Source organism: Paroedura picta, chromosome 8, assembly GCF_049243985.1.
Source record: "Paroedura picta isolate Pp20150507F chromosome 8, Ppicta_v3.0, whole genome shotgun sequence".
Taxonomy (NCBI): domain Eukaryota; kingdom Metazoa; phylum Chordata; class Lepidosauria; order Squamata; family Gekkonidae; genus Paroedura; species Paroedura picta.
The window spans coordinates 20,921,129-20,948,897 of NC_135376.1; the positions used below are offsets into that span (position 1 = coordinate 20,921,129).

Consider the following 27,769-nt stretch of genomic DNA (forward strand, 5'->3'; position numbering starts at 1 on the left):
TGTTCACCATAGAGACTGGGGAAAACTTTTGTGACCTCTGCATACTGTGTCCTTGAGGGTGGGAGCCCAGTCTCAAATGCATCACTGCACCAGGAAGAAGGTAAAGAACAGTGGCCTGGAACCAGCTTCAAGAAAGCAGAAGGACATTTCTGGTCTGAACTTGGCTTGCTGAGGAAGGCTGGTTTTTTTCCCCCCAGAAAAACGCACCATGGGTGTTTCCCCTCTTTATGAAAGGAGCGTCTTTAGTATCAGACTCTTTAGTGAATGTTGCTCAGTGACCAGGGAAAAACCCGGAATGATTCTTTCCAGCTTTACCTACCCAAATCAACAGGTGGCCCTTTTGCATACAGATCAAAAGCATTTACCCATACTAAAAGTGGCAGATAAAGCTGCTTTTTCAACACAGCAGCAAAGGCTGAGAAACAATCAGCAAACCCTAGAAAGAAATGCATCTCAGCACTCGGACACAACCCGCCTACAAGCCTCCAAAGAAACACTGGATCAAACCACTTTTTTTTTTTAACATTTAGTTTACTAACATAAATAGTGTTTATAACAAAAGGCACAGTCTTTTCTCAGCTATAAACAATGGAAAATATTTACAATTTGCACATAAAATACCAAGTGCACAATTGGTCTTCTCATTTAATTTTTTTTTTTTTAATCTGCTCCCAAACACATTTATTAAAAAGTTTTACAATCCCCCGCCCCCCCCAGTCTTACTGCAACACAGTCTGTTCTACAAATATCGGGCTTAACTGAATAATTTACCGACGCGAAATACTTTCAGATGACGACAGAGCTGCTAACTTCTTCATACTGGATAACGAAATAGGGGTAGCTCTGGTCGTCGTTAAAAATGACGAAGATCTGAGGCTCAAAGTAGTTGTCCACGCAAGAGTCGTACAGGTCGCTGGTGATGCTGCCTGGGTTCACCGGAGGGGGTCTCCTCATGGTATGGTTGCCCACCGTGTATTTGCCAGTAAGTACTTTAGCCAGAAACATGTAATGAATCCCTTTGGGTGAGCGCTTGGAGAAGTTGTGAGAGTAGCTGGCCTTCCGGGCAAAGTAGCTACCTTGCCCGAACATGGTGGCATGCTTCCCGCACACCCGCGGATCGAAATTGTGCTTGCAAATCCCATCGACGACGTCCTGGGAGGTCCCGTGGAACAAGTGTCTCTCGTTCATTATCCTGTCAAGTCCTGTCATTTTTTTAGACATGTATTCTTTTTTTCTGGAGACAACAACACCAAAATAAAAACAGGTTAAAGCCGCCCGAACCAAGCTCCTGTTGAGCAGACTGGTACACATAAATACACGAAGCTGCCTTATACCGGATCAGACCACTCACCCACCTGAGCCAGCATCATCTACTCAAAACTAAGCAGTGGCTCTCCAGGGTCCCAGGTAGGGGTCTCTCTCATCACCTGAACCCTGCTCCCTTTAACTGGAGGTGTTGGGGATCGAACCTGGCACACAGAAGGTGCCAGGTTCAATCCCCGACATCCTTTTTCAAGTTTGCAGACTCCGCTGAAGGAAGCTAGTCGATAGGACTTGTCCAATAACAGGGCATCTCATCAAGAAACCTTAAGGGCCATCTATCCCCAAATTGCCCTGACCTGGATAACCCAGGACAGCCTGATCTTGTCAGATCACAGAAGCTAAGCAGGGTTGGCCCTGGCCAGTATTTGGATGGGAGGCCTCCAAGGAATACTGGGTTTGTGATGCAGAGGCAGGCAGGCAATGGCAAGCCACCTCTGAAAGCGTTGCTGGGCCACAAGAAGTCAGACGCAACTGGATGGCAAAAAAAAAAAAAAAAAAGAATCCTTGCATTTCCCAGTGCAGATTTTTAGGGACCTCAGACATCTGTGGCTAGACAGGTAGTGACCCAAAAAGAGCCTTCTCAGATTTGGCACCTAAAACCATCAATTTCCTTCCCCTTTGATTCATCTCCCCGCTTCCTCACGTTGTTTTCCATTCTTTGATTGATTTGGCATTCCAGCTTATTTTAATTTCTGGTTTATGGATAATTTTAAAGTGGATTTTAACATATTTTTAAGGTGAGGGTCCTAACTGGGCAGAAAAAAAAGGCATACCAGTGTTTTAATTAAAACAGAGAAACATGAACAGAACTTATGTGTGCTTTGCATCCTTACAGGATGTTCTGAGCTGACTCCCGTATTTCTTTGTCATGAGTCAACACAAAACGTAATCTCCCACGAGAGATTGGGTGCCACTGGGTCCCATAACAGCACACATCTGAGAAAAAGGTCCCCAGTCAGGCATTTGCCTGGTCTTACAGTCACTTTTCCCAGCTGGACCCACTGCGGCTTTCCTCCCCCGAAGTCAATACATTAAGTTAATAACACTGGCATTCATCTTGGCTCACCTCTTGTATTTCTCCCACAAGAACTGGTTTTGAACTCGCAGTATTTTCAAAATTCTGTATTTGGTCTCCGGCACAGTCTTATGAAAGAGATTATAAATGGTTCTGTAGCTTTTGTCTTCCTTCGAGACAGGCACTTGAATGAAATCTTGAACTGGATCCATGCTAATCCACGTTTCGGGATAGAAGTTTGGAGAGGTCAGAGCAGCTGGAGATAAGACTTGCGAGGAAACAGCCTCCGTGGGTGGGGGCTGGATGGAAGGGTTGCCACCCAGAGTCCTAATTTAGGGAGAAATGGTGGAAGGGGAAGGAGGAGGGGAGGGAAGAGGAAATAATCAATGCCAAAAATCATTTACATGTTCATTTTTACTATATTTAAAAGATGCCAATTTATCTCTGCTGGAACAGTTTCTGTCCAAATAACTCACTCTCTTCTTTACTACAATATACTCTAATTTCATCTCCCGACCCTCTTTACAGATTAGAAAAGCTGATAGATGATTACACTAGGCTATTTAATACTCAGAATTGCTGTGAAGTCAATTATTTAATCTCAACCCTTAAGATAAAACTCCCAAATAGAAAAGAGATCAAAGTCCCCACATCTGTGTTCAACCCGGTGGGAAGGACCGCACGGAAGGTGTGTGAATTGGCAGTAGCAGACAACATATACGCATGTATGCATCATCACAACTGATTCTCGGTGACTCCACCAAGAAGATTTCAAGGCAGTGGGAAGCAGAAGTGGTTTGCCATCAGTGTGGCACTACAATCGGGGAAATTACGATCAGCGTCACTTGCGCTACCTCTTTTGAGCACAGAAACCCCAAAAGGACCTGGCAGGCCCTGGCCAACTACCCATTTTTGCTGTTGTTACCCTGCCAATCAGAGTGTTGCAATGCACTGGCCCTTTACTGTCTGCAACCGGGGCAAGTCATGACTGACAGTGACTCAGCCTGACTGCTGAATGTCCCAAGCCCAATTTAAGCACTGAAGGCTTTGCACTTTTATGGTCTTCCCCGGCCTCAGTGAGCAGGAAAACCATCCACTGTTCTCCCCTGCATGGGACAAAGCTGCCTTTGAAAGCGGAGCTTGATGCACTTGAGTGGGCAGTGCTGGAGGAAAAGTCAAACTGCTCCCAATTTCTTAGGCATTAAATAACTAGACCCACATTGTTAACTTTTGCTTTTCCACATACACTTTCATGGGGGGGGGGGGGAGAAAGAAAAGGCTTTTGCTTGAAGACAATAGCTTGCCAAGAGACACCAAGTCCCAGCTGACTTAGGGATTGAAAGGCAAGAGATTAACAGAGGTGGTCTGATATGGCCTGCCTTGGAATAGTGATCCTTGATTTCCTTGGGGGTCTCCCATCCAAATACTAACCAGGGCTGACCCTGCTTAGCTTCCGAGATCTGTTGAGATCAATTTAGCCTGGGCTATCCGGATCTGGACAGCTAGAACATCATAGCATTGCAATGGACACTGACATCACATCCTCCCTTGGCAGCCCAGTTGCTCTGGGCATAATGGGCCTTCTGGCCCTAACATAAAAGGCTGGAATCCTCCTTAGTGGTGTCAGGCAAGGGGATCCTAAGTACAGGATTCTGATACTTCCAGCTGTGCTGGCTATCACAGGAGCACCAAAAGGCCCTCCTACAGTATTCCAGATACAGAAGCACTGCCTTATCTTAGTTGCCTTTGGTAACAATCTTCCCCATATGTTGTTTGCAAATACTATCCAGCATGCTCCTTAGATTAACTGTGGAGCAGACAATGAGAACACTTTCAACAAAACTGGAGCCCAGAACAGAGAGGGACATTGAATAAATAGCTAGCTAGCTACATTGAAATTGAATAAAACATGGTTCTGAATATGCCGTCTTATAAGACCACTACAGAACTCACATCTGGATAAAGCCAAGAGATTGCAAGGACAATCCCATGATGAACTGGTGTGAGCACATGGTATTTGGGCACAGGGAAGGAAAAAACGCTATTCACCACAGTTATGAGCCTGTCCTAATTACCGGGCCTCCCCATCATGTAAGGTTGGCTCTCATTACTTACTGCAAGAATGGCATGAGGATGACGCAGGAGCGAAAGAGGGGTCTCTTCTTGATTTCTCTTCTAATACACGCGTTCTGCTGAAAGCCATCTTTAATGTTCAGAATGTAACGGTTGTGCCAAGTAACAAATCGAACCTCAGGCAGGCCTCGGAAGTTGGCTTCTTCTATCAATCTTACGACAGGCTGTTTTCAACAAGAAAAAAAAATTAATATGTCTGACCGGTGAAAGTGTGGCTGATTTTCGACTGCTTTGGGCAGGATGTGCCTTTACTTATTCCTGGAAAGTAACACCGACCCCTGATCAACGCATTACCTTGCAAGTATCTGACCTGCAATTGGTCTTCCTCAAGCAAACCCCCATAAATGGACCAAAACAGATTAAGAGCCCTTTCTAGGCTTCAACTTCTCAATGATTTACACTGAGAAGCTGAAGCCAAGAAAGAACTCTTAATCTGTTTTGGTCCATTTGCTGGCAGGGGCTCCTGGGAATTGCAGTCCATGGACAGCTGGAGGGCCGCAGTTTGACTACCTCTGTTACAATCCCACCTCTTCACAGACTACATATATATTTACGTCTCTTGTGAAACATCAACTTCCATCATTAATGGACGTGTCTTAAAGTGCCATCTACGTACAAGCGCAATGCCTTGTTTCTGTGGACACATTTTTTAGACTTATGTGGGTTTGGCCACAATTCTGTCTGCTTGGGGAAGGAACTGGGATTCAGTAGAGACCTTGAAAGCTCTGGCGGTGATTGGCTCAGGCACCATGATGTCATTTGGGGGCAGCAGGCAGTTCTGGCAGCCATTGTTGTACTAGCTAGACTTCTAGAGGGGAAGGTTAGGTAAGGTGAGGTTTAGGGAAGGAGACAGCAGTGACCCGTGCAGGTATCAAGCTAAGGAAAGCAGAACTGGAAGGAGGAATGATCCAAATGGGGAAGAAATTCAGAGGGACAATGGGTGGAGACGAGAAGAGTGTGAGATGGCAGCAGAGAAGACTCATATACTCATTGGAAATAATCAGCGATGTTTTTAACTGCAGCCCTCCAGTCTATGTGTAAAGTAGATACTGTGGGTAAGGAGGGAACACATTTTCCTATGTCACTTTTCAGTGTACAAAGTGCTTGACAATCAAGCCTTCTCATTCATCAGCACCACAACTTTGCAGGGCGTGTCCCATCATCACCACCACCACCACCACCACCACCACCACCACCGTCCAGAGGTGGGACAACCACGTCAGAAATAACCTGCAAAGCAAATTACCTCTGAATATTCTCTCCAGCCAAAATGGTCCCTGCAGAAGTATTTCCAGACCGTATAATAGTTGGAATTGGAGTTGGCATTCGTACACAAAGGCGTAGACAGTCTCCTCAACTGGTCAAATTCCGTTGTGTCGTAGAGCTTCAAACTATTCAAGTCTACTAAAAATTCATGACCCCTGGAGAAGAAAAGAAAAGCACAAAAGAGACACATTATTTCCCCCTGTACATTTAAGAAACAGATGTACCCATTCAACCTTTTGCGCATTTCAAATGACAAGATTTTGGGGTGGGAAGAGAGGTGAGAAGAACAAACAACTACAAGCAGAAAGGAAGACACACTGGGCTAAAATAAGTCTATCGGGCCAGTGCAGAACTAGATGTTACTCTGCTCTGTGGGACACTAGTCCTAAGGCCAGTCCTAACAAGAAATGCTCCCCACCCCCACCCCAATCTAGACTTAGCAGCTTTCTTCAGTGGAGCGTGCGCCAAAAAGAACCGTCCTAGATGAATGCATTCCTTTCCTACCGGTTCTCATGCACAGCCTGCTTTGGTGTTACATCAGAGTCCCTGTGCCTTGCAAGCAGGTAGAAATTCTGCTGAGACTCACAGCTGCCCATGTGCTTTCTAGTTGCCAGGCAAAGCCCTAATTAGCCAGAAAGCAGGTGTACGTGTCCCCACCAACCCCATGCATCAAAAGAAGAGCTGTTTTCTGTATCCTGCATTTTACTACCCACAGGAGTCTCAAAAGCAGCTTACTATTGCCTACTCTTCTTCTCCCCACAACAGACCATATGCTCTTTATTAAGCCATCCTTCTAGCCAGGGGAAAACAGGGAAGAGAGAATTCTAAGCGTTAATAGCTCAGCCTTCTATTTCACAACAGGAGCTGGGCAAAGCTGGGCTCTCTGCACAGGTGCCGATCCATGGCCATTCGACCCTGCTCACACGCCAGCATCAGTAAAGGGTTGGTGGCTTTGCAAAGGAAAGCAAAGAAAGAGGTGCAGGCTGCTGCCCTGCTGTCACTGGAAGAGCTCAAGCGCTGACTTGTCCACAGTATGGACTCAGCGTTAGAACATCTGCCTGGCAAGGCAGAAGAACCTGTGCTCCCTCCCCAGCAGCTCCAGGCTAAAGCATCTGGTACCAGTCACAATAGACCATTGGCAGACCCATGAGCCGCTTCCATATAAGGCAACTTCATGTGTTCCCAGGAGTATCCCCGCAATCAAAAGGTTGAAAAAGGCTGGCACGAGGGGTTCAATCAACAACCTGCTTCCAGCAGTTCTCAGAGCCAGAGAGCCTGTTAAACAAATACAGCCTCTCCAAAGCAGCTGAAATAAGACACGTCTCTGGCCAGGGCAGAAAGTGGCAGCGCTGTAGGGACACCTGTATCACTGTATCACTCAGCCACCCCATTCATTTGTGACTCAGTGCCATTAGCAAACCTCATGTCCCAGTATGCGCAAGGGCTGGCCTTTCGTGAGAAAGGAACTGCAAGCATGGCTGGATTAGATGCTACGCAGCTGTGGCCAACCGAACCAAGCGTTAAAATTTACCTCTCAAAGATGACAATCCTGGCACAATGCAAAGTAGGGCTGTTGACTTTTTCGAAGGGTGACATTTAATAAACCTCAATAAGTTTAAAAAACGCTTCTGTTTGCTAGACAACCTCTTCCAGCCCTTCCCCTTTGGTCCAAGCATTAAGTACGCTGGAGCACCTATTCTCCCATTAATTTAGGAACAAAATGCACCAAGTGGATTCAGGAGAGGGTTCACTTAGTTTCAAGTGTTGAGAAATGCAAGCTGTACCGAGTCATTTCTGCACTGCTGAACCAATCTCATTGGACGGGGCAAATGGAGGGCTACGCCAATTTCCACAGGGGGCTATTCAGAATTCAAAGGACTTTTCACATAGACATTTTCCAAAGCAAACAGGAGGGCTGGATCCATAATTTTATTTGCTTCTCAACAGCCACTGACAGCTTTTCACTGTTCCACATTATTGCTTTATTTAAACCAGAGAGGACTGGTCCTTGGGAAGACAGTAGCGGATTTGTCACTACTCCAGTTACAAATTCCAGTTACAAGAGTTTTTGACAAAGGTACAAATTGACCAAGTCCCGTCAACCTGTGGTCCTCCAGATGTTCATGGACTACAATTCCCACAAGCCCCTGCCAGCATTTGCAAATGCTGGCAGGGGCTCATGGGAATTGTAGTCCATGAACATCTGGAGGACCACAGGTTGACTACCCCTGCCTTATATTACATGTTCTCATTCACCCAGTTAAAAAAAAATTTTTTTTAGAAAGCTTGGAGATATGATGCAGTGACTTCTAAGAATCTACCCCAAACAAGGCCTTCCAAAAGTTGAGATCCTATTATCTAGCATATCCTGTTTAAGCGGCTTCCTTGACAGGCGTGTTTTATATAATTTGCTCCTCCTTATTTCAGTGGTCAGTGTGATCACAATAATAAATAATAAGAGTTGGTTCTTATATGCCGCTTATCCCTACCCGAAAGAGGCTCTAAGCGGCTTACAGTCGCCTTCCCATTCCTCTCCCCACAACAGACACCCTGTGGGGTGGGTGAGGCTGAGAGAGTGCTGATATCACTGCTCGGTCAGAACAGTTTTATCAGTGCTGTGGGAAGCCCAAGGTCACCCAGCTGGCTGCATGTGGGGGAGCGCAGAATCGAACCTGGCAAGCCAGATTAGAAGTCCGCACTCCTAACCACTACACCAAACTGGCTCTCTAAGGGCATTTGATCCCCTTGTTATGGAATCTGAAATGCTATCTGTCGCTGAGGAATGATCTTTGCCAGGCTTTGTTGGTCAAGGAGATCGGGGAGAACATGGGTTGGATGCGGGAATCTTCCTTGACCGCCAAAGAGGTGATTACTGGTGGTAATAAGACTTGCACTGACTAAAGCCATATGAGTTGGAAGCTGCAGTAAGGAGAGAAACGGGGATAGATTAAGCTAAACAGAAAAAGCTGGTGGAATTCCAACCCCATGCATTTGCAACTGCATGTCTACTAAACTCTGATATAAACCACACATTGTATGAGCAACACTATCCCAATCCTGCCCACGGAATGTGCAAACACAAAGCGTACTTATAATTGCCACCAGATTTTATGGCTAGATTTTATGCTTGACCTGATGACATCATAAACTGAATTTATTTCGTACTTCTAACCAGGGGGTGGGGGGTGGTGGAAGGCAGCTGCAAATAAGTTAATAGGCACATCTTTGCCTGTTAACACATTAAGGGGTTTCTTGGAAGTTCATAGTTCTAATACTGGGGGATTCTAGGACACTGTACCCCACCGAGGTCCTTGTTTTCCCAAGGCACCATCCAATCTCCAGAGGTTTCCCAGACTGGTTCTGGCCATTCTTCTCCCCATCATCTGCCAGAGGTCAGGGGGAACCTGGCCATCTTGGAAATATCGTTTCAAATACAATGACTTTTGAAGATGGTTTATTGTTATTTTCATAAATGCAAGTATCACATGAACTCTCAATTTTTTAATTTAAAAAGTTATAAAGTAACAGCCAATTCAGAGCTCTGCCAAGATTAGTTATTATACTGTATTTTGGATTTTTTTTAAAATTAAAGCCAAATGAAAATTCAATGTCAGTAGGAAAACAATAAAACTAGGAACACTTCCCACCTTAAATCTTGATTCCAACTCTGCAAAAAAAATTCTGATTCTTGCCAGCACACATATACCTGTGTCTGTCATCAATGTCATATCAGCAATTCCTGGGTAAACACAAATCTCCAGTTTCAAAAGGGTTGTCCGCCCCTCCCCGCCTGCTCAACTGGGTAATTAGCCTTCATTGCCAAAAGCAACCGGTTATTTATAAGCCTGTGTTATTTTACAGAGCAAGCAAGAGTTCACTCTGCTTCCATAATATGAGTCCTTGCCATGTTTAAGACCTCCGCATTTTTAAAAAATCAAACAGTATCAGTAGATTCTTCCCTTTGCAAAATTGCGTTCATGCTAACTTCAGTATCATGTGCTCATAAGCCCAACAAAGCCACTTGGAGCACTGCAAACATAAAAGCATACTAAAGATTTTATTCCCCCCCCCCCCCATTTGCTGGCAGCCAGCATAGAAATAGCTGAAGTCTACATATTTTATGAAGCCGCTGCACGCTGAGTGGGATATTCAAGAATTTAATCTGACAACTGCATTAGACAGACTTGATAAATATTGATCTGCTTGCACATTCCAAGGGAACAACTGCAGTTTTTATTGTACTCTTGCAATTCATGCTTCCATCCCCAGAGAGTTTTTCCCCCTCTAAAAAAACCCAAAACCCTAAAACCTCATAATATCACAAGGAATCCAGCAGACTTTTAACGAACTCACCTACCATCCCAATCCACTGGAGTTGTAATTTTTCTTTCAACTGCCTGCAGCAGAATTGCCTAAGTACCTTCTAGGCATCCAAGGGCCATAGATAACAGTGGCAAGGCAAAGAGAGAAGTCGCCACTAGGAAAATGTCCTGGTTTAGACAGCGGATGGGAAGGATTAGTGGAACAAGCTCTGCTGAAGTTGCTACTAAGCGAAACCAGGTATTTCACTGATTCTGTCATTTTGTTTATTCATCTGTCTCACTTCTCAGCCCACCAGAGACCTCCCAGCTGCTTGTAGACCAAAAACAAACACAGTATAACAACCTTTGCAAACCAGCAAGCTGGACCACCTATTTTGAGATTGCCAAGGCCCACACATAGTGCCTGTTTTTATGGAGAGCTAAATTAGGACAAACAAGGTCTCTTACAAACAGGCGACTTCCTGTCAAGGAATGTGACAAAAAGGAGACCTCCAACTGCAATTGAAGAGGCAGAAAGGCTAACTTATGGAGCTCCTTTTGGCTTTGGATCGAGGGGTTTCTTCTGCGGAGATGCTACAGTTATGCAATGCCCATAGAACTACAACCCAGGGGTTATAAATTCCTCATCTGCTGTGGCCCAAGAGACAAACGCCCATCCTAATTCGCATCAAAAGATGCTTCCACTGACTTATCTGGACCAAGATGCTTAACACAATCTGCAAAAGGCTCAAAGTATCTTCAAGCACATGCAAAAGCCAACATTGGCACCAAGACCTCTTTTTGTTGAAAAGTTAACATTGGGTCCAGCACCCCTGTTCTACTGGGGTATGCAAATCTAGCTTGTATTTCAGGTCACATTTTAAAATGGATAGAATTTTTTATTCCTATTTTGCAGCACTGAACACTGCTGAGTTTTTGGGGAAGTTATTCTGAAAACCCCAGAAATAAACACATATGCCAATATACTTTGCAGTTATTCCCCATTTTTGCAGACGTGTGTGTGTGTGTGTGGAATAACTGCAAAGCATATTGGCAGAAGCTGGACTATTCTGAAGCAGGACTGCAGCATCTCCCATGGAATGCGCATTTGGAGGCAAAGATGAGCGCATTCCACAGAAAGTTGGGCAGAAGGGCTCCAGCTGTTTCAAAAGGGACCTGCCTCTCTTACCACAGATGGGAGTGTGGCTTTTGCTGTTAAGAGCCTGCAAGTCTTGTTGGGTCCTGGTCTGCTGCTGGAGGAAAAAGTGGCTCTGATGTCATAAGGCCTTGCTTCGAGATCACTTATGATGCAATCCTAAGCGCACTTCCAATGAGAATGCCCCCTTAAGTAGATCTGCTTGGGATCACCCTGCCAGGTAAGAAGCTGGCTCCTTACTGGCAGATCTCAGATCAGGCCACGCTGATCTGTGCTTCAGACTAGATAAGTGGTAAGCACACTATTTTAAAGGATTCTTTTGGAGAAAACAGGCTTAGGGGAAGCCCACACAGGCCAGTCCACTCCCTTCCTTCCTCTCTCTCCTGAACTGCAGGAGGTGGGGCATCAAAGTAGGACTGGGGTATTTGAACCTTGGTGTCCCCACTCAACCATGAGCATCACTGGAGGATCTTAGTTAAGTTTTGCCCTCTCTCAGTCTAACCTGCCTCTTGGTTGTTTTTATGAGGACAAATTAAAGGAGAGCCATATCCACACCTCAGGGATAGGTTGGATTCAAGTATGACGGATATACCCTTCCAGTTACAAGTGCTTTCCTCCCTCACCTCCATGCTGCAACCTAAGAGACCACAGTACGTGTGGGAAAGAAGACAGACAATGTATACCTTTCCCAGTTCAATCCTTCTCCTTAAGCCTCAGGCCAAAGAAAGCCTATGGCAGGCAGATTGTTTCCAGGTGGCCCACACAACTCCCAGCTGGTAGGGATCCCAAGGCTGCAATGCTTCTAAAGCTCCTCAGCCACTTAAATGCAGACCTCACCCTTGGCTGGTTTAGAGCAGACAAGATCTCTTGAAAAGTTCATGATTTTTGCAGGGACTCTGTCCTGTCCTCTCACCAGGTCTGTCTGTTAGCTCTGACCCCCTGAGAAACCTTAGTTGCCTGAAAGGGCAATTAATGGTAATGGCACAGCTGAGATATAAGCAGTTTCTTTAGGGCATGGGGTGGGGTGGGGTGGGGTGGGGTGGGGGCCCTGTCGTATTGATGGCATGATGTGATTTCCAGAGCAAACCAAGAAGTGACACTATGACACTCTAGGATTATAACCACCACAGAGTTTCCACCAAATTCTTGCAGCACTAGGTCCTATACCAGGAGACCTAGCAGCCCTACCTACATCAAAGCTACAGCCTCAATTCCTTTCAGCTTTCCCAAGGGTCGACATTTGGGATCACAAAGAATTTGCATTTCAGGAAAGGCTTTCTAAACCAGGAATCTTTCAAGTGCATTCACCGCATAAAGGGGAGAAAGAGGGAGACCATGTACAAGCAAACATGCCCAAGATTAGTGATGTCTAAAGGTGGGCTTGGTTTCCTCCTGCAGTTCTCAGGTACCCAAATCCTGGAACGAACCAACAGAAATAAAGGTCCAGCTAAAGGCTTGTAAGGGTGGGATCAATTCCTAGTGTAGGCCAACATTTCCCGCAGTTAGGGGGTGATGTTCCAAAGCTCCGCATTGCTCCTTGTTGCATCTGTTGAAACTATCAGCGCAATTACAGAAAAATGAGAAATTTGTGCCACTGAAAAAGAAAAGCTTTGACTTATATTTCATGGCTCAGCATATTCTTTTATTACTAGTTCCTTTCAACACAAGAGCGACTTAAGTTGGAAGAAAGCCTTAAGCCTTGCTGGGTAGAGGGGGTAGCTCCCCCCTCCCCAATGCTGAGCACATAAGCTGCTCTTGCTATCACAACAAGAGGCACATGCAATCAAAGGAACAGGTATCCCCAAGATCTACCATCATCCCTCTGCAGCATAAAAGATCCCTTTTCTACTCCAAACCGTGCTGCTATGCCCGTGACTACCAGTATCTCCAGTTATTTTTATCAGTTTGCATTCCAAAAAGCAGAACAGGAGTGACTCAAAGGGTAGAGGAACTGACTGAAATCTAAGCAGATGCCATCTTCCTGCACAACTTTCATATCACAGAATCACAGAATCATAGAGTTGAAGGGGCCATACAGGCCATCTAGTCCAACCCCCTGCTCAACGCAGGATCAGCCCTAAGCATCCTAAAGCATCCAAGAAAAGTGTGTATCCAACCTTTGCTTGAAGACTGCCAGTGAGGGGGAGGTCACCACCTCCTTAGGCAGCCTATTCCACTGCTGAACTACTCTGACTGTAGACATTTTTTCCACCAAACCTGTTACTTGGTCAAAAAAGGAAACCAGGTTGGTCTGACAGGACCTGTTGGAGACAAATCCATGCTGACTTCCTTGGATCACCAAATTGTCCTCCAGATGTTTGCAGATCGCTCCCTTTAATATCTGCTTCATTATCCATTATATATGCAAGATATTTCTCCAAACAGTCAGGAGCACTCTCCTGGATAAAGACACTCAACACACCTGATAAGGCCTCCTCAAGCCTTATTACAAGGCAAGCCAAAACATCCAGTGGTTATGACAGCTCTAAACCAGGTCTCCCAGAAGGCATTTGCAAGGCTCTTCCCACTTGGGTGGGAATGCCTTCCTCTTGGAAATCTGCTTCAACTCAAGGCAGTTTAAGAGTTTGGCAAATGGCTTTAGGGGTTAAGCTTCAGAGCCAGACGGCATGTATTAGACAGGGTTCTAATGCAGCTCTGGATGGGAAGATAATATGGATCACAGCACTGGGGAAATGGGGAACTTGCCCTCTGTTGAGCATGCACAACTCTGATACAAGAACCCCTCAATGTTGCCGGCTTGAGAGCCCCACAACTGCATTCCCCCCCTCTGAAACTGGCATCTGACTACAGAGGTGGTAAAAATATGGCCGAGGGAGGGCACCGGGCAAGTCATGAGCCTGGGCAACCTACTGCCCTCTCTTCTGACTGCTGTCAATCAATGTGGGCAGCAATGTGGGCAGTATTAATTAGTCTAATGTTCTAAGAAGCATACAGAATTGTCATCCATTGCTGAAAACTCTTGTATTAGGAGGCTCAAGGCACTTTCGAGGATCCACATCAGGATTTCTTGCAGACACAATGAAGTTAGTGGAGAACCCAACTGGGCCTCCTGAAGGAAAGAATACCTGTGGACACAAAAGAAGCCCTAACTATTAACCGGCCCAATTACCATAAAGCTGTGGATGAGTCCATTCCACCCCTTCCCTTAATCTCAATTATAGTGATTCTCAACCTTCCTAATGCTGCGACCCTTTAATACAGTTCCTCATGTTGTGGTGACCCCCAACCATAAAATTATGCAAGTCTTCTTTCACAGAAATTAAACCGAAACTGACCAATGGCACGAAGATCCATCATTCATGATTGTATATTAATTGTTTTTTCCCCAGGGGTTTCTCAGTTCAGCCCTGCCTCTTGTCCCGCCATGCCGATCTTGCTCTTTTCCACTGCTCCAGACAGACGAACGCTCTATCTCGATCTACCCCGCAAGGCTGCTGTGTGGATGGCCAAGCTGCTTGCCCTGCTGCGACCCCTGTGTAAGGGTCGCTGGACCCCAAAGGGTTCCCAACCCCAGGTTGAGAACCACTGCTCTAGTAGGAAGCAAGAATTCTGGAATACTCATATACTCTTGTATAAGGAGGCTCAACAATTATGGGCTCAGGGAAGGGGGGAAAGAATACAGTGGGAGAGCCAGCCCTAGAGTCCACTTGCACATACAACCTAGGGTATGGAAGGTAGGCAGGGTTTGTTTTGTCAGAGAGGCTGCGGCTCCATGGCAGAGCCTCTGCTTGGCATGCAGAAGGTCCCAGGTTCAATCCCTGCATCTCCAGCTAAACAGATCAGGTGGTAGGTGATGTGGAAGACCTCTGCCCGAAACCTTGGAGAGCTGCCGCCAGTCTGAGCAAATACCGATCTTGATGAACCCATGATCGAACTCAGGATAAGGCAGCTTCATGTGTCCAAAGCACTGTATTCCAGTACTCCGCCCAGGGGTGAGGGTGTGGATGTGGAATTTGTACTCCACGCCCTGCGGGAACAGGCTGCAGAACCAGCCCCCAGACAAACAGAAGGTTATGCATTTGCAACGGCTCACCACCATATGATGGCCACAATGCTTCTGAATCACTGGTTCCTGCAAGCTAGAAGGGCACCTTGCCTTTAGACGGTGTTATGAAGCCTCAGCTGTCCCTTTCCTGATTCATCAGCATTGGTCAACCGGCCTGTGCCCATAAAGAAATCGCAGTCAACGAGACGCGGTGGGGGAGAGACAACAACCCCACCCCACTTGAAGCAAGCCTTTGCTTACTCACTCTTGGAAACTGGCAGACAAGTTCTTTGTTCTCCTGCTGCCTAACCTCTTGTGCCCTAGCAACCGTAACTATGTATACAGGCAATACAACCCCCCTTCGCATCTAGGGCAATCCCTGGCTACCAACTTTACATTAGATAGGGAATCACCGGGAGGGATGAGGGGGACAGAGAGCTATAAAGGCTTTAAAAAGTCTGATCTCTGATCTAGGCTGCCATATTCACCTCTAGATACTATAATTCTAGCTTCGTATAGATTCAGGTGCATAGCTTCATGTGGGTCACCATCCTCGGGAGGATGTACATTTTGCACAATACATGGCCTACAGCATAATTCAGATTTTATTTAAGCAATGCACATACCCACTACTCTGCAGATTCACGTTGAAAGCTACAAAAACAAGACCCATTCACAATACAAGCCATAAATAATGGCACTCAGAACAACTCTAAAAGTTAGAACACACAAGCCTAAGTGCCAATTTTATACCTTAAAGGTGGGTGCAAAGCCCAATGCTTATTTCCCAGTAACTTCCCTTTCTAATATGTTGCATAAGGTTGCCATTCCTCAGGTGGTAGCTAGAGATTTCCCAGAATTACAACTGTTTTATAGGTTACAGAGATCAATTCCGTTAGATGAATTGGCTATTTTGGAAGGTGGACTCTATGGCATTATATCCGCTGAGGTCCTTCCGTAAACATTAACCTCCATTCCCCAAATCTCCATTCCCCAACCCTGAGCTGGCATCTGTTAATTACACCCTCCACAACAGAGTTACACCCTCCACAGCAGAGTTCAGCTACCACAACTGACCTCAGCTAGACAAAAAGTTTGAGAACTGCACAGAGTTAAGCTGCACATGCAGGGAAGAACCCGTGTCCCTGTCATTAACCCAGATTGCTCTCCCTCACCTCTATGCTCCTAGCCAGTTTTGGATTTAACCAGATGGAACATCTGTCATCCCATACAGCTTGACTCTTGGATTAAGCAGTGCAAATGGAATTTATTATATTTTAAAGCAGTAAAATGCAGTGAGCAAGCATACTATTGAAACTGCCTTGGGGAAGAGAGCTCTTTGTAATGGTTCAGTTAAAGCGTCAGATTTACCTATAGTTTCTTTCCCATTCAAAAGGCATGTTTTATTACAGGGAACAAGCTGACCTAGACCTGAAAACCAGGTGACAGCTGCTTCCTCGGTCTTATCTACATAGTCACAGGAATAAAGAGGCCTTTTGAGAATTCATGCAACTCCTCTACACGTGCCTCTCTCAACTTTCCTAGATCTCTACAGCAGATAAAGGCAATTAGTTTTGTTTCATATGCAAATAGCAGCGCATAAAAAGGGAACCAAGAATCTGCTGAAACACATCAGCAGCCCTCTTAGCTTCTTTGTGGTGGATGGGGGGGGGGGCGGGGGGGCCGGATTCAGAAAGCAAAGATCTTAAAAGTCACCCAGCTGAGTGGCTTTTGAGTACTGCCAAGCTAGTCAGTCACAAGATGGTATTTAAAAAAACAAAACAAAATTTAATGTACTAATGAGTTTAAACCCTTTGCAGAAACACCTGGGCAAGTCATTATCAGGACTATGGGAAAAACAGCAACGCTGAAGGTCCAGGAAAGTGCTCGAAGAAACGAAGAACTTGCATGTAAATGTCAGATTTATTTAAAAAGCACTTCTAACAGGATTAAAATGGATGCTTCCATGCTCTAAGCCAGAAATACACGGGGGGGGGGGGGAGAATTTTCCGGTGATCCAGGCTCCGTCACGTGGGGGAGAGTGAAAGAGGAGTCAAAGGGAAGACAACCTCACTCAGCATCTTCAATTTCATAGTTCTTTAAAGAGAAATTCGGCTACAAATAAGACAGCCTTTCTGAGGGAGTGGTCAGAACGCTTGCGACTAAAACATCCTTGTCTCAGAAGTCCCTTTCTGTGTTTCATGTTGCCAGAATATGGAATTACGGCATTTAGCTATGAAAAATCGATTAGTACAAGACCCTTGAAATCCCCATTACACAGCAACAAATTATTTATGGGGCACTCAAAGAGGTGGAAGGGTCCCAAAGAAGGGAGATCACATGCTCTACTCTGTAAGAAGAGCCAAAGGCACCTAGTAGAGCAAGGAAAGCGCTGGACTAGAATAGATGTCCCCAACCTCTTTTGAACCTGTGGCCACTTTGGGAATTTCGAGAACTCCGTGGAACACGATAAAATGGCTGCCACGTTTAAGGGGAAGGGCCAGAAACAAAACGGCAGCTACAGAGGTTGGGCCCGATCACAACCTACTGAAAGTGCCAGGGGGTTCCAAGCATCTGCCTGTGATGGGGGAGTCATGAAGGTTTTTAGGTTCTTCTGAAGCAACTCCAATGAAGTGGAAGAAATCCAGGACTAGCTCTTTGCTCGAAGGAAGATGTAAGCAGGTACCAAGAATAAACAATGGATGACACAGACACTGTGACAGAATACTGGGCTACACTACTGTTCCACATGTCATGGATATTCTGCATACGTATGTTTGGGATCCTGTTAATATCTTATGCCATGTGAACAAAATATATTTCACGGCAAGCTAAGCAGTAGCAACTGAAGTTATGAACTCTCGTGACAATGTCCAGAACGCAATTCAGCAATATTTCTTCTTGTAATCACACCATGAAGGAAGGGAATGATTCCCACAGGAGCTGTGTACCTACTCAGTTTCTATTTATTCTTGCCAGGGGCTCAGAACAGAAAGGGAGCAAATCTTGATTTAAAGAGAAGAGGAGGAAAGGAAGGAGTCACATGCATCCTCCATAAATGTCTGCCTAATTTCAGAACATACCTTGAACTTGTAGACCATGCAGTTGGCATTCTTTAAGTCACCATTGGGGCCAATGGCCCAGAACTGTGAACTTATTTGAAAGGCTGAACAATGAAAATATTATGGCTGCAGGATGCAAAGTTGGGTCATTGTGCCACGTAAGTTGTACTCAAAACAAAGAAGAAACAAACAGCTACCCCCTGCTGGTTGCCTATCATAGCTAGCTTCTGCTTGTCCATGCTTGGCCTATCCCATTCCCAACTGCTGGAACTGATGTTTCATTGTTGCATGCACTCTTTTACAGATAGATCTCTGAAGCTTGTCTGGCCAGAAGAGATTAATGGCTTTAGCCAAATGAGTGGTAACCATGCAAACCAGGAGGCTCAACATGCTCAAGCTGCTCATAGCAGCGCATTGGGGCTGGAGGCCATCTGCTTCTGTTTGCCAGGAAACAAGAGAGGGAAAAGCGAGAGGGTTCAATATCATATAGAACCTCATTGGACCAAGACAGCTCCAAATGCCCAGATTTTGCAAATTTTATACACATAAGTCAAACTGACCTCAGACATGGATCGCCTGAGCTACACCAATCTCATCAGACCTTGGAAGCCAAGTAAATTCACCCTGGTTAAGCATTTGGATGAGAGACCACCAAGGAACAGAGAAGAGCTCATTTTTGGACCCTGTTTCTTACTACTCAAAGGAGTCTCAAAAATGGCTTACAATTGCCTACCCCTCCCCTTCTCACAACAGTCACCCTCTGAAGTAGATGAGGCCGAGAGCTCTGAGAGAACTGGCCGCATGTGGAGGAGTGGGGAATCAAACCGAGTTCTCCAGACTAGAGGTGACCAGTCTTAACCTCTACACCATGCTGGAATGCAATTGGGAAGGGGGGGGGGAGCTAGACTCTTCATAGCTGAAAGTATCTGGAAGCTGGAACCTCAGGCCACTCCAGAAGCCAAAGCCACTAGGAAGAAGAGCCCAGTATGCACCTCTCTCAACATAAAGTGGAGGGAGCCTATCACAACCATTTTGTTTCACCTCTGGATGAGTCATGCCTTGCTAGATGCAGCGCTAGAGGCAGTGATGGCCTGGACACAGTTCCCTAGTGTAGTTCTGGGAGACTTAAACATCCATGCTGAGCTACCATCCTCTAGGAATGGGCTGGACCTGGTGTCAGCCGTGGTGACATTAAGGTTCCCGCAATTTGTTGTTGGTCACACCCTGGATCTTATTTTCAGCGTGGGGTTGAACGGGGAAATGCCATGATGTGGTCAGACCACTATGCTCTGAAGGCCTCAACCAGGGCCAGAGCCTTCTCTGTCCCGGCCCTGGTGAAATGAGCTCCTGTAAGAGATCAAGGGCTCTAATGGAATTAAAACAGTTCCACAGGGCCTGCAAAAAGGAGCTCCTCCACCAGCCATTTGGTTGAGGTCGACTGGGACCAACAACACCTCTGGGCCCCCTGAACCTCCCTCCCAGGAATCCCATGCACCTGACTTGGACAACCATGGATCTGTTTGATTATCGTTTGGCTAAACTGTTATATCATTGTTACTATTATCATTATCATTGTTATTGGCTTTTATTCAATATGTAAAAGCGAGTTTGATGTACAGTTATTTGTTCCATGTAAATTGCCCAGAGCCTCAGGAGAGGGCGGTATATAAATGTAATAAATAAATAAATAAAATAAAATAAACCGACTGACCAATGGATGGTGGATTCTAGAATCTGAGTCCTTAAAAGCTTTAGAAGGGCTAGTGTTTTAGTGAACTTAAGGAACATTTATGCAATGTGGCCAAACTTCATCATCATCATCATCATCATCATCATCCATCAGGCCTCTTATATTTGCCAACTTCATCAAAGCCAGGGCTGTGAACATTCTCAACAGCTGCAACATTGCTCCAATATGTCCCCCCTCCCAACTGAAAAGAACAAATATGCAGCTCTGCTAAATTCAGCTGTCCTTGACGCAGGACTTCTTAAGTGCATACAGCTGTATCTACCTGGAGCCTTCCACAAGGCTTTCAAAATAAACAAGCACAAACCCACTTGGCTTAAATATTATACCACATATTGGGAAATGTGTTTGTTATTCGGATGTTTTTACTGCAATACGGCAAGATATCCTGTATGGCCTCAGACTTTATGAAGGTCACATTCAGGGGCAGGGGCCGATGTCTTCCCACAAAGTGTGTGAGCAGACAGGAACTCCAAGTGTGGAGATGATATTTACAGACATGCTCCAGTTTAGCCCCATCAAAATCAAGGGGCTCAGGCTGGAGTTAACTCAGCCTAGGGTTGAGGGCTGTACAACGATGAAGCAGAAAATGCTGCATTTTTGGATCACTTTAAATATCAAAGTTTTCCTACAAGGAAAAAAAAATCCTACACAGAAAATGCCCAACAGCCATTAACTCCTCAATATGGGAGATGAACCTATACAAATCCATGCGTAGCATCGTTCCACACGTAGCTTTTCTGGAACACAAGTCCTTTCTGTGCAAGAAGCAACTAAAGCAGGGCCATTTGTGTCCAATTCATAAGAGACCAGGATGCATCCAACAAAAATCTGCACAGTTGTGTCAACAGCCACTTTCTCTAATTGGAATAAGCCCCTTATGTTGAAAGGGAGCTTTACTCAAGAGGCAGAGCTACCTCACGCACGCGGACGTGGAACTGGAGAGATCAGCCTGAGACGTGGACGAAAAAACAGCAGCATCTGTGCTGTGAAGAGAGATGCACATTCCGTCTCCCCCCTCTTCTGGCACTGGCTGGCTTGCAAGACTGAAAGCTCCCCAACCAAAGCCCTTAAAAACACAAACAAAAAAGTTGCTATTTGAATCCCTTATTAGGGCTATTGTTGCCAACAGTGCAGACTTGGGATGAGGGAACGGGAAGGAACCGTCAGGCTCCTTATTTCCTGCATCCACATTGCTCGATTCCCCAAATCTCAGCCATCTGCGACAGATGTTCACTCGGCTTCTCCAAAAGCGTTCCACAACATCCTCAGGCAACTATTCAGTCAACCAGCTGTTCTTGCTATTATATGCCCCCTTTCCTTCCCCCACCTTAACCCGCCCCCCTCCTCTGCACTGCTGATACTGAAGCCACTGTGCCCCTCTTGCTAAATTAAAACGCAGCACCGTGAGATATCCTTTGCCACCGCATAGCAGCTGCCCGTGCCAAGAGCCTCAATCCTACCCACCGGCCTGTAGGATCAATGCTCAAAGGGATAGGCAGAGGATCAGGGCAGCAGTAGTTTTAAAAGACATCAAAGAGGTGGCGCACGATGCAACACAGGGAATTCCAGGACACCGCTTTTGGAGGTCCATGCAATGCAGCTGTTTGGGGAAGCAAGATGTCCTGGGCTTGTGCCAACTGTCTGCTGAAGAGGGCGAATGACTTCAAGTCTTTGATTACATTGCTAAGTGCAAAAAAACACCCACAAGGAGTGGGGGGGAGGGGAAAGCATCTGTTCCCCATGGACAATTCAAAGCCAGTGAACTGTCTGTTCTGCACCAGCACCCAGGTCTAGATCTAAAGGGTGTGTGCATGTGGACAAGCACAGCCCCACTCCCTCCCCCCAAAAGCATGGCATGGATGCTTTGACGGCTGCAGTAGCCGAAGGAAACCGAGAAAACCGAGCTCAAGTCCGTTCCGCTTGAAGGGGTTTCTCTTGGCATCCTCTGCCAACTGGCTGGAAAGAGACATTCCAGGCTGCTTCCAACTGCGAGCGGCAGGGGGAGAATCCTGATATGTGGACATCCCCCCCCCCCATCCTACCCATCAATGGGCACACAAAGGCAGAATCCTGGCCGTCTTCCATTTTCGAACATAGCTCATGTCGATCATTCCTCAACTTTGGGGCGGGGAGGGGACTTCCTCCACAGTGGGCATTTAGCTTCATTTAACCACTCACTTACTCTAGAGAAGTGGTCCTCAACCTTCCTGATGCTGCAACCCTTTAATACAGTTCCTCATGTTGTGGTGACCCCCAACCATAAAATTAAGCAAGTGTTCTTTCACAGAAATTGAACCGAAACTGACCAATGGCGTAAAGATCCATTGTTCGTGATTGTATATAAATTATTTTTTTCCCCCTGGGGTTTCTCGGTTCAGTTCTGCCTCTTGTCCCACCATGCGGATCTCGCTCTTTTCTGCTGCTCCAGAAAGACGAACGCTCTATCTTGATCTACCCTGCAAGGCTGCTGTGTGAATGGTGCCCTGCCCCCAGTCAAGCTGCTTGCCCTGCTGCGACCCCTGTGAAAGGGTCGTTTAACCCCCAGGTTGAGAACCACGGCTCTAGAGTCATCAGTGCCCTGGGACTGCTTTGGCCCCCAAGCTCTGCAACTGGCAATGCAACATTTATTGCACTGGCAAAATGCTGTTTGTGCTAATCTCCATCTCTCAACGGGAACCGGCTACCCTTTTGACCAAACAACTGAGCAGCAAGGAAGCTTCAGTCGAAGTGAATCCTGAATTTATATCACTTGATATTGATTTCTTATCCCACAACACCCTTCAGACTCCCTGCAACACCTCATGAGCAGGGCCTCTTTTCCTCCTCAGGACGTTTGTTTCAGCAGCCATTACTGTGGAACTAGATGCTCTAGGGAGCCAGTATAATGGGGTGATTTCAGTGTCCAGTTAGGATCTCGGAGACTCGGGTTTGAATTCCCCCGGTGCCATGGAAACTTGCCAGGTGACTCAGGCTAACCTACCTCACAGGGCTGCTGTGATAGCATGGAGAATGTTGTAAAAGCCAAGTGAAAGAATATTTAAAGCCTAGCAGAAAAGGCCCATCCTAGTTATGCAATGTTCTCTCCACACAGACGGGCAAAAACCAAAGCTTTAGCAGACTAGCATCAAACACATATGCCACACTAACACTTTTACCACTGCCTTTCCTTAATCTCCCCCCCCCCCCAATTCTACCAAAATTCAGTGGTACAAGTTCTACTTTGCCTGCCGAAGGTCCAAAGTTTAATCCCTGCCATCTCCAGCTCATGAAAGGACCAGGCAGCAGGTCATGGGACTGGAGAGCCTGGAGAGCTGCTGGGTGTGATTCAGCATAAAGCCATTACGTACATATGTCATTTTGGAGATTAACCCAAGGACTACAGCCTTAACCTTCAAGAATCACAAAAACAGGGTCCTGAAAGTCTGTAGCACCCCCTCGAATTAGCTGGGCGTTATTATTATTATTATTTTTAGATTTATTCCCCGCCACTCCCACTGGGTAGGTGGGAATGGGCTATCCCATGAATGAAACAACATCGGGGCCGCACCCTGGCCCTCCCTAGCCGATTGCTGTCAACACAACTGACTGGGACTGAAGTCAAAAGTGTGGAGATTACATCAATCAACATAACTGGGTTCCCTCCCACTGCAATTGCTCCAGCGGTTTCCAAGGCAGGTTTCATGTTTACAGAAGGAATTCCTTTTAACTTGGCCAGTACAGGTCTGCCTGACAGTGAAGGGGGTGCTTTGGAAAACAAGGGAAAGCCCTCACGTGAAGAGCTACTAGCTGGAGCAAACAAAATGGCAAGGATCCAGCCCCCCCCCCCCCCAAGAATATTTGAGAAGCACGTTTCCAGGTTACAGCGAATAGCTTTCCATTTCCGCCTCGGCCTAGCACTTACCGATATCGGACTTTGACCCTGTCGTTATCCGGATTGCAATAGAGTCTTTCCAGATGTTCCTGAGAGTCGTTGGTCACGCTCTGCCACACTTGGCTAGCGGTCCTCCTGATCTGCCAGTGATAGGGCAGGACCGTGTGATGCTGGGGGCAATCGCTGCCCAAAACACAACCCCCTTGTAGAAAATCCACACAGATGCCGACCCCTTCCTTCTGGTGGGTGTGATACTGCAGCTGGTTCAAGAGTTCAAACACAAGTTCAAGTGAGGCTTCCTCGCTTTTGTCCTGGAAGAGCCCGCCCCCAAACTTCGAGTCACACGGGACCAGAGAGATGCTGTGATCCTGGACCACGCCAGGAGGGTAACCTTCAAGTATCTTCTCAGGGCAGGGACGAAAGGCAGCAGCATCCCCGGAGGCAGCGTGGAAAGCCTCAGTAGCAGGAGAAGCGACAGACGGGAAGACCTGCTCCCCTGTCTGGCCATCCTGTTCGGGAGGCCCATCAGCTAGCTGTCCTTGAACCTCAGGAGCTCTTGGCAGCAAGACATTGTTCTCTGGTTGTGGGCATGGGGCAGCGACCCCCACGGGCTTCGGGGCGACAGGTTCGCACAAGTTGCCGTGGCCGCTGTTCTGCCCCCGTGGCACAAAGATCCCATCTAGGGTGCCAGCCCCTAGCAAACTGGTGAAGATGGGCCGCAAAGCCCTCAGCGCCTCTGTGTCCAGCCTCTTCTGCGCTTGCTGTTTCTTTTTAAAACAAGGTTTCACGGGCGGGATCTTCTCCGGCATCCTCAGCGGCGGGGCAAAGACCTCTGGGGGAGAGCACTCCATCTCCTGACAGTGGGGCTGGGCCGCCATACACACCACGGGCTGCTCCAGGTCTGTCTCCATCCGTGTCTTCTTCTCAGGTTGCCTCCTTCTCACTCCTGCTTGCTAAGCTCTGTCAGTCCTGCAATCGACAGCCTAGGGCAAAGGGGGGGGGGGGAGGAGAGGTAAGTCTCCAATTGAAAGGGTGTGACATGAAAAAGATCCATTCTCTCCCCCCCCCCCGCGCACACACACACAAGCCCTCCTTCCCCTCATACTGGCTTTGCGGATAGCCTGGAGGTTCACGAGGTCAGCTAAAACCCAGGCTAATTCTTTCCCACAACAAGCATCCAGCCATTCAGCGGTGGCAGCTGCTGCCTCTCAAGTTTCCCTTCATTTAATTGGATCTTTGCCGTCCCATGGAGGCACACGTGCACGACCCCCTCCTCCAATCGCTCATGCTCTCCTCCGGAAACGCACATCACTGGGTGTATCACCCTCCTCCCCCCCCCCGACACACACCTTGACGGCTCTCCCCGGCTCTCCCCTTCGTTCTCCCCACCTTTCCATCGAGCCTTCTCCCTCCTTGCCCCACACTCAATGTGTGGCAGCCCAAAGTGGAATGAGGAAGAGCAAAGGGGAAGGAGCAGTGAATTAGGCAGTTCTGACACCGGGCTCCTTAGATGGGCCGATAAAAGTTGGCGCCCTGCCAGCCCGGAGACAACTTGGCCAGTCTCAGAAGTGCTTCGTCACCCCTCCTTTGTTGAAAAGTAGTTTCCGCATGTCTACAGGCTGTTATTCAGTCAGAATCACGCACCGGACTCCTCACCCCCAACACATGAACCAGCCTGCCTCCCACAGGCCTAGACAGCTCCTGCAGCTCTCTAAAAGAACAGGCAGAAGGAGAGGCAAACTTGGGAGTCAGACCCCCTTTCCAATTGCCCCACCCCAAAAAAAAATTACAAGAAGAAGCAAACTGAAAATTTGATTTCTACAAAGACAAGCCATCACCAATTTGCAAATGTTTGGCTGGTTAGAAATAACTCTGAAGTTACATAGCAGAGGAGAAATAAGCCCCATTCTGCACCAAGAATTAATGATACTGTAAATCAAGGGTAGTCAAACTGCGGCCCTCCAGTTGTCCATGGACTACAATTCCCAGCTGGCAGGGGCTCATGGGAATTGTAGTCTATGGACAACTGGCGGGCCGCAGTTTGGCTACCCCTGCTGTAAATACTGTTTGCTGGGTTTCTTTTCTAAACCCCCCTTTATCATCACCAACCCCCCCCCCCCAAAAAAAAAAACAAATTCCCCAACGTTGCATTTCTTTAAGCCCCGCGACTTCACCTGCCCTGAAAACAAGCTGAGCCCCACCGCAATGCATTTCCACACGGGCCCCCTTCGATTCCATCCGGGCCAAACAGTTTGCAAATAGTCCGGGCAAATAGTTTGCATGTTTTGCAAAGGAGCCCGTCTCCTTCGTGGCGCGATGTCCTACCAGCCGAGCAGCACGTTTCTCCCCGGTCGCGAGCCCCGCCGTGAGGGCCCCGCTCCAGAGGGCAGGAGTCCCGGCCCAGCCCGGAATGCGCGCTGAAGCCGCCAGCCCAGTTTCGTCTCCGCCGCATCCTCCCCACCCCCGGCCAAACATCCTGTGCGGGGACACGAGATCGCCCCGATACAAGGATGACTCGTTCCAGGAACAAGGAGGGGACAGCCTCGGCCGGTCCTGAGACGCATTCCATGCATTCATCATGCACAGCGCTGCTTCCTCAAAGCCGCAGAAGGCGAGGCTTCAAAGGATACAGGACTGCTGCCTGCGGGGTGGGGGGGGGGGCAACTGAGGCATTAAAAGTGGACTTTCGGGGGAGGGGGGGAGGCTCCTGCCAACCTGCTGGATACATTTTGCACCCCCCCCAACACCCCAGGGCGGGTTTCTGGTCCGGCTTAGCGGGCATGAGCACAAAACGGAGCGGCGGCTCTTGCGGGGTTTAGTCCTGCCGTCCTCAGCGCCCTTCAAGGGTCCTCGTCTTTGGGGACCCCGCGGGGCAAACCTCCCCGAGTCCAAACCAGCGACGTTTCACCCGGGGGAGGCGAGTTTCCACTCCGAGAGAGGCCGAGCAGCCCGCAACTTTCCATTCCTCCGGGTAAGAAGCCCCACCAGAAGCCTCCGCCCGTCAGCCCGCTTGCTCCCACCGGGGCCGTGGCACGTCGTCGAGATTAGGGCAGCGAGGGCGACCGAAAGCGGCGGGCGGGCGGACAGGCAGCCAAGCCGGTCGCTCCGAGCCGCCGCGCTCGCTTCCGAGTCAAGGCGCCCGGGGCCGCGGCTCCCCTGGCAAGCAGCGCGCCTGGCTCCCCCTCGCTCCCGAGCGCCAAGCGAGGCTCTCCCCGGCGCCCAGGGCCGGCCGCAAAGCCGGAATCCGGGAAGCTCGCTTGGCCTCCGCAAGCCCAGCCCAGCCTCGTCGGGGTCTGCGGGCCAAGCAAGCCCGCCCGAGGAGGGTCCGGCGGTGCGAACATGCCTGCCCTTCCTTCCTTCCTTCCCCCGAGGAGTTACCCGCGTCCGCGGCGACGATGCGAAGCGGAGCCCCCGACGGCGCCTGCTGTGCGGAGGCGAGGCTCCAAGGGCGAGCGAGGAAGCGCGGAGCCCTGCCCGCTCGCCGCTCCCTGCGTGGCCAAGCGCCCATGTCCCGCCGGCCGATGCCCTCGCCGCTCTCCGCCGCCCAGCCCCTCACATGGTCCTCCGGAGCGCTTTTAAGGAGCGCTTCCTGGAGGGCCCGCCAGCCCGCCGCGACTGCACGATCCGGGGCGGAGCTCTCCCCTAGCCCCGGCCGCGGCGTTCCCAGGAAAGCCCCGCCCCCCGATCCGCCCTGCCCCGCCCGCCCGGGAGGGGTTGCAGCGTCTGGAGGCTGCGCTTTGCACGCGGCTCGGGAGCGCTTCTCATGGCCAGAGGGTCGCCTTGCGGGCAGAGCGCCAGCAGGACGGGCGTGCGAGGGAGGGGGGTGGAGGGGCTTTCTCTCCCTCCCGTTCACGAGACAACCCCCCCCCTCCAAAAAAGAAAAAGT

The 27,769-nt window shown here is 48.2% G+C and overlaps 1 protein-coding gene across 1 annotated transcript; it reads right to left on the reverse strand.

Annotated features, from left to right (window-relative positions):
• Window positions 1-644: 644 nt before the first annotated feature.
• On the reverse strand, window positions 645-27,510 carry TIPARP (TCDD inducible poly(ADP-ribose) polymerase). The gene is made up of 6 exons (XM_077348614.1): window positions 27,262-27,510; window positions 23,914-24,866; window positions 5,718-5,892; window positions 4,454-4,635; window positions 2,390-2,665; window positions 645-1,234 (listed from the first exon to the last, which is right to left on the reverse strand). Exons 2-6 carry the CDS (start codon window positions 24,792-24,794, stop codon window positions 787-789), a joined length of 1,962 nt encoding a protein of 653 aa, XP_077204729.1. The 5' UTR covers window positions 24,795-24,866; window positions 27,262-27,510; the 3' UTR covers window positions 645-786.
• Between the last annotated feature and the right edge of the window lie 259 nt (window positions 27,511-27,769).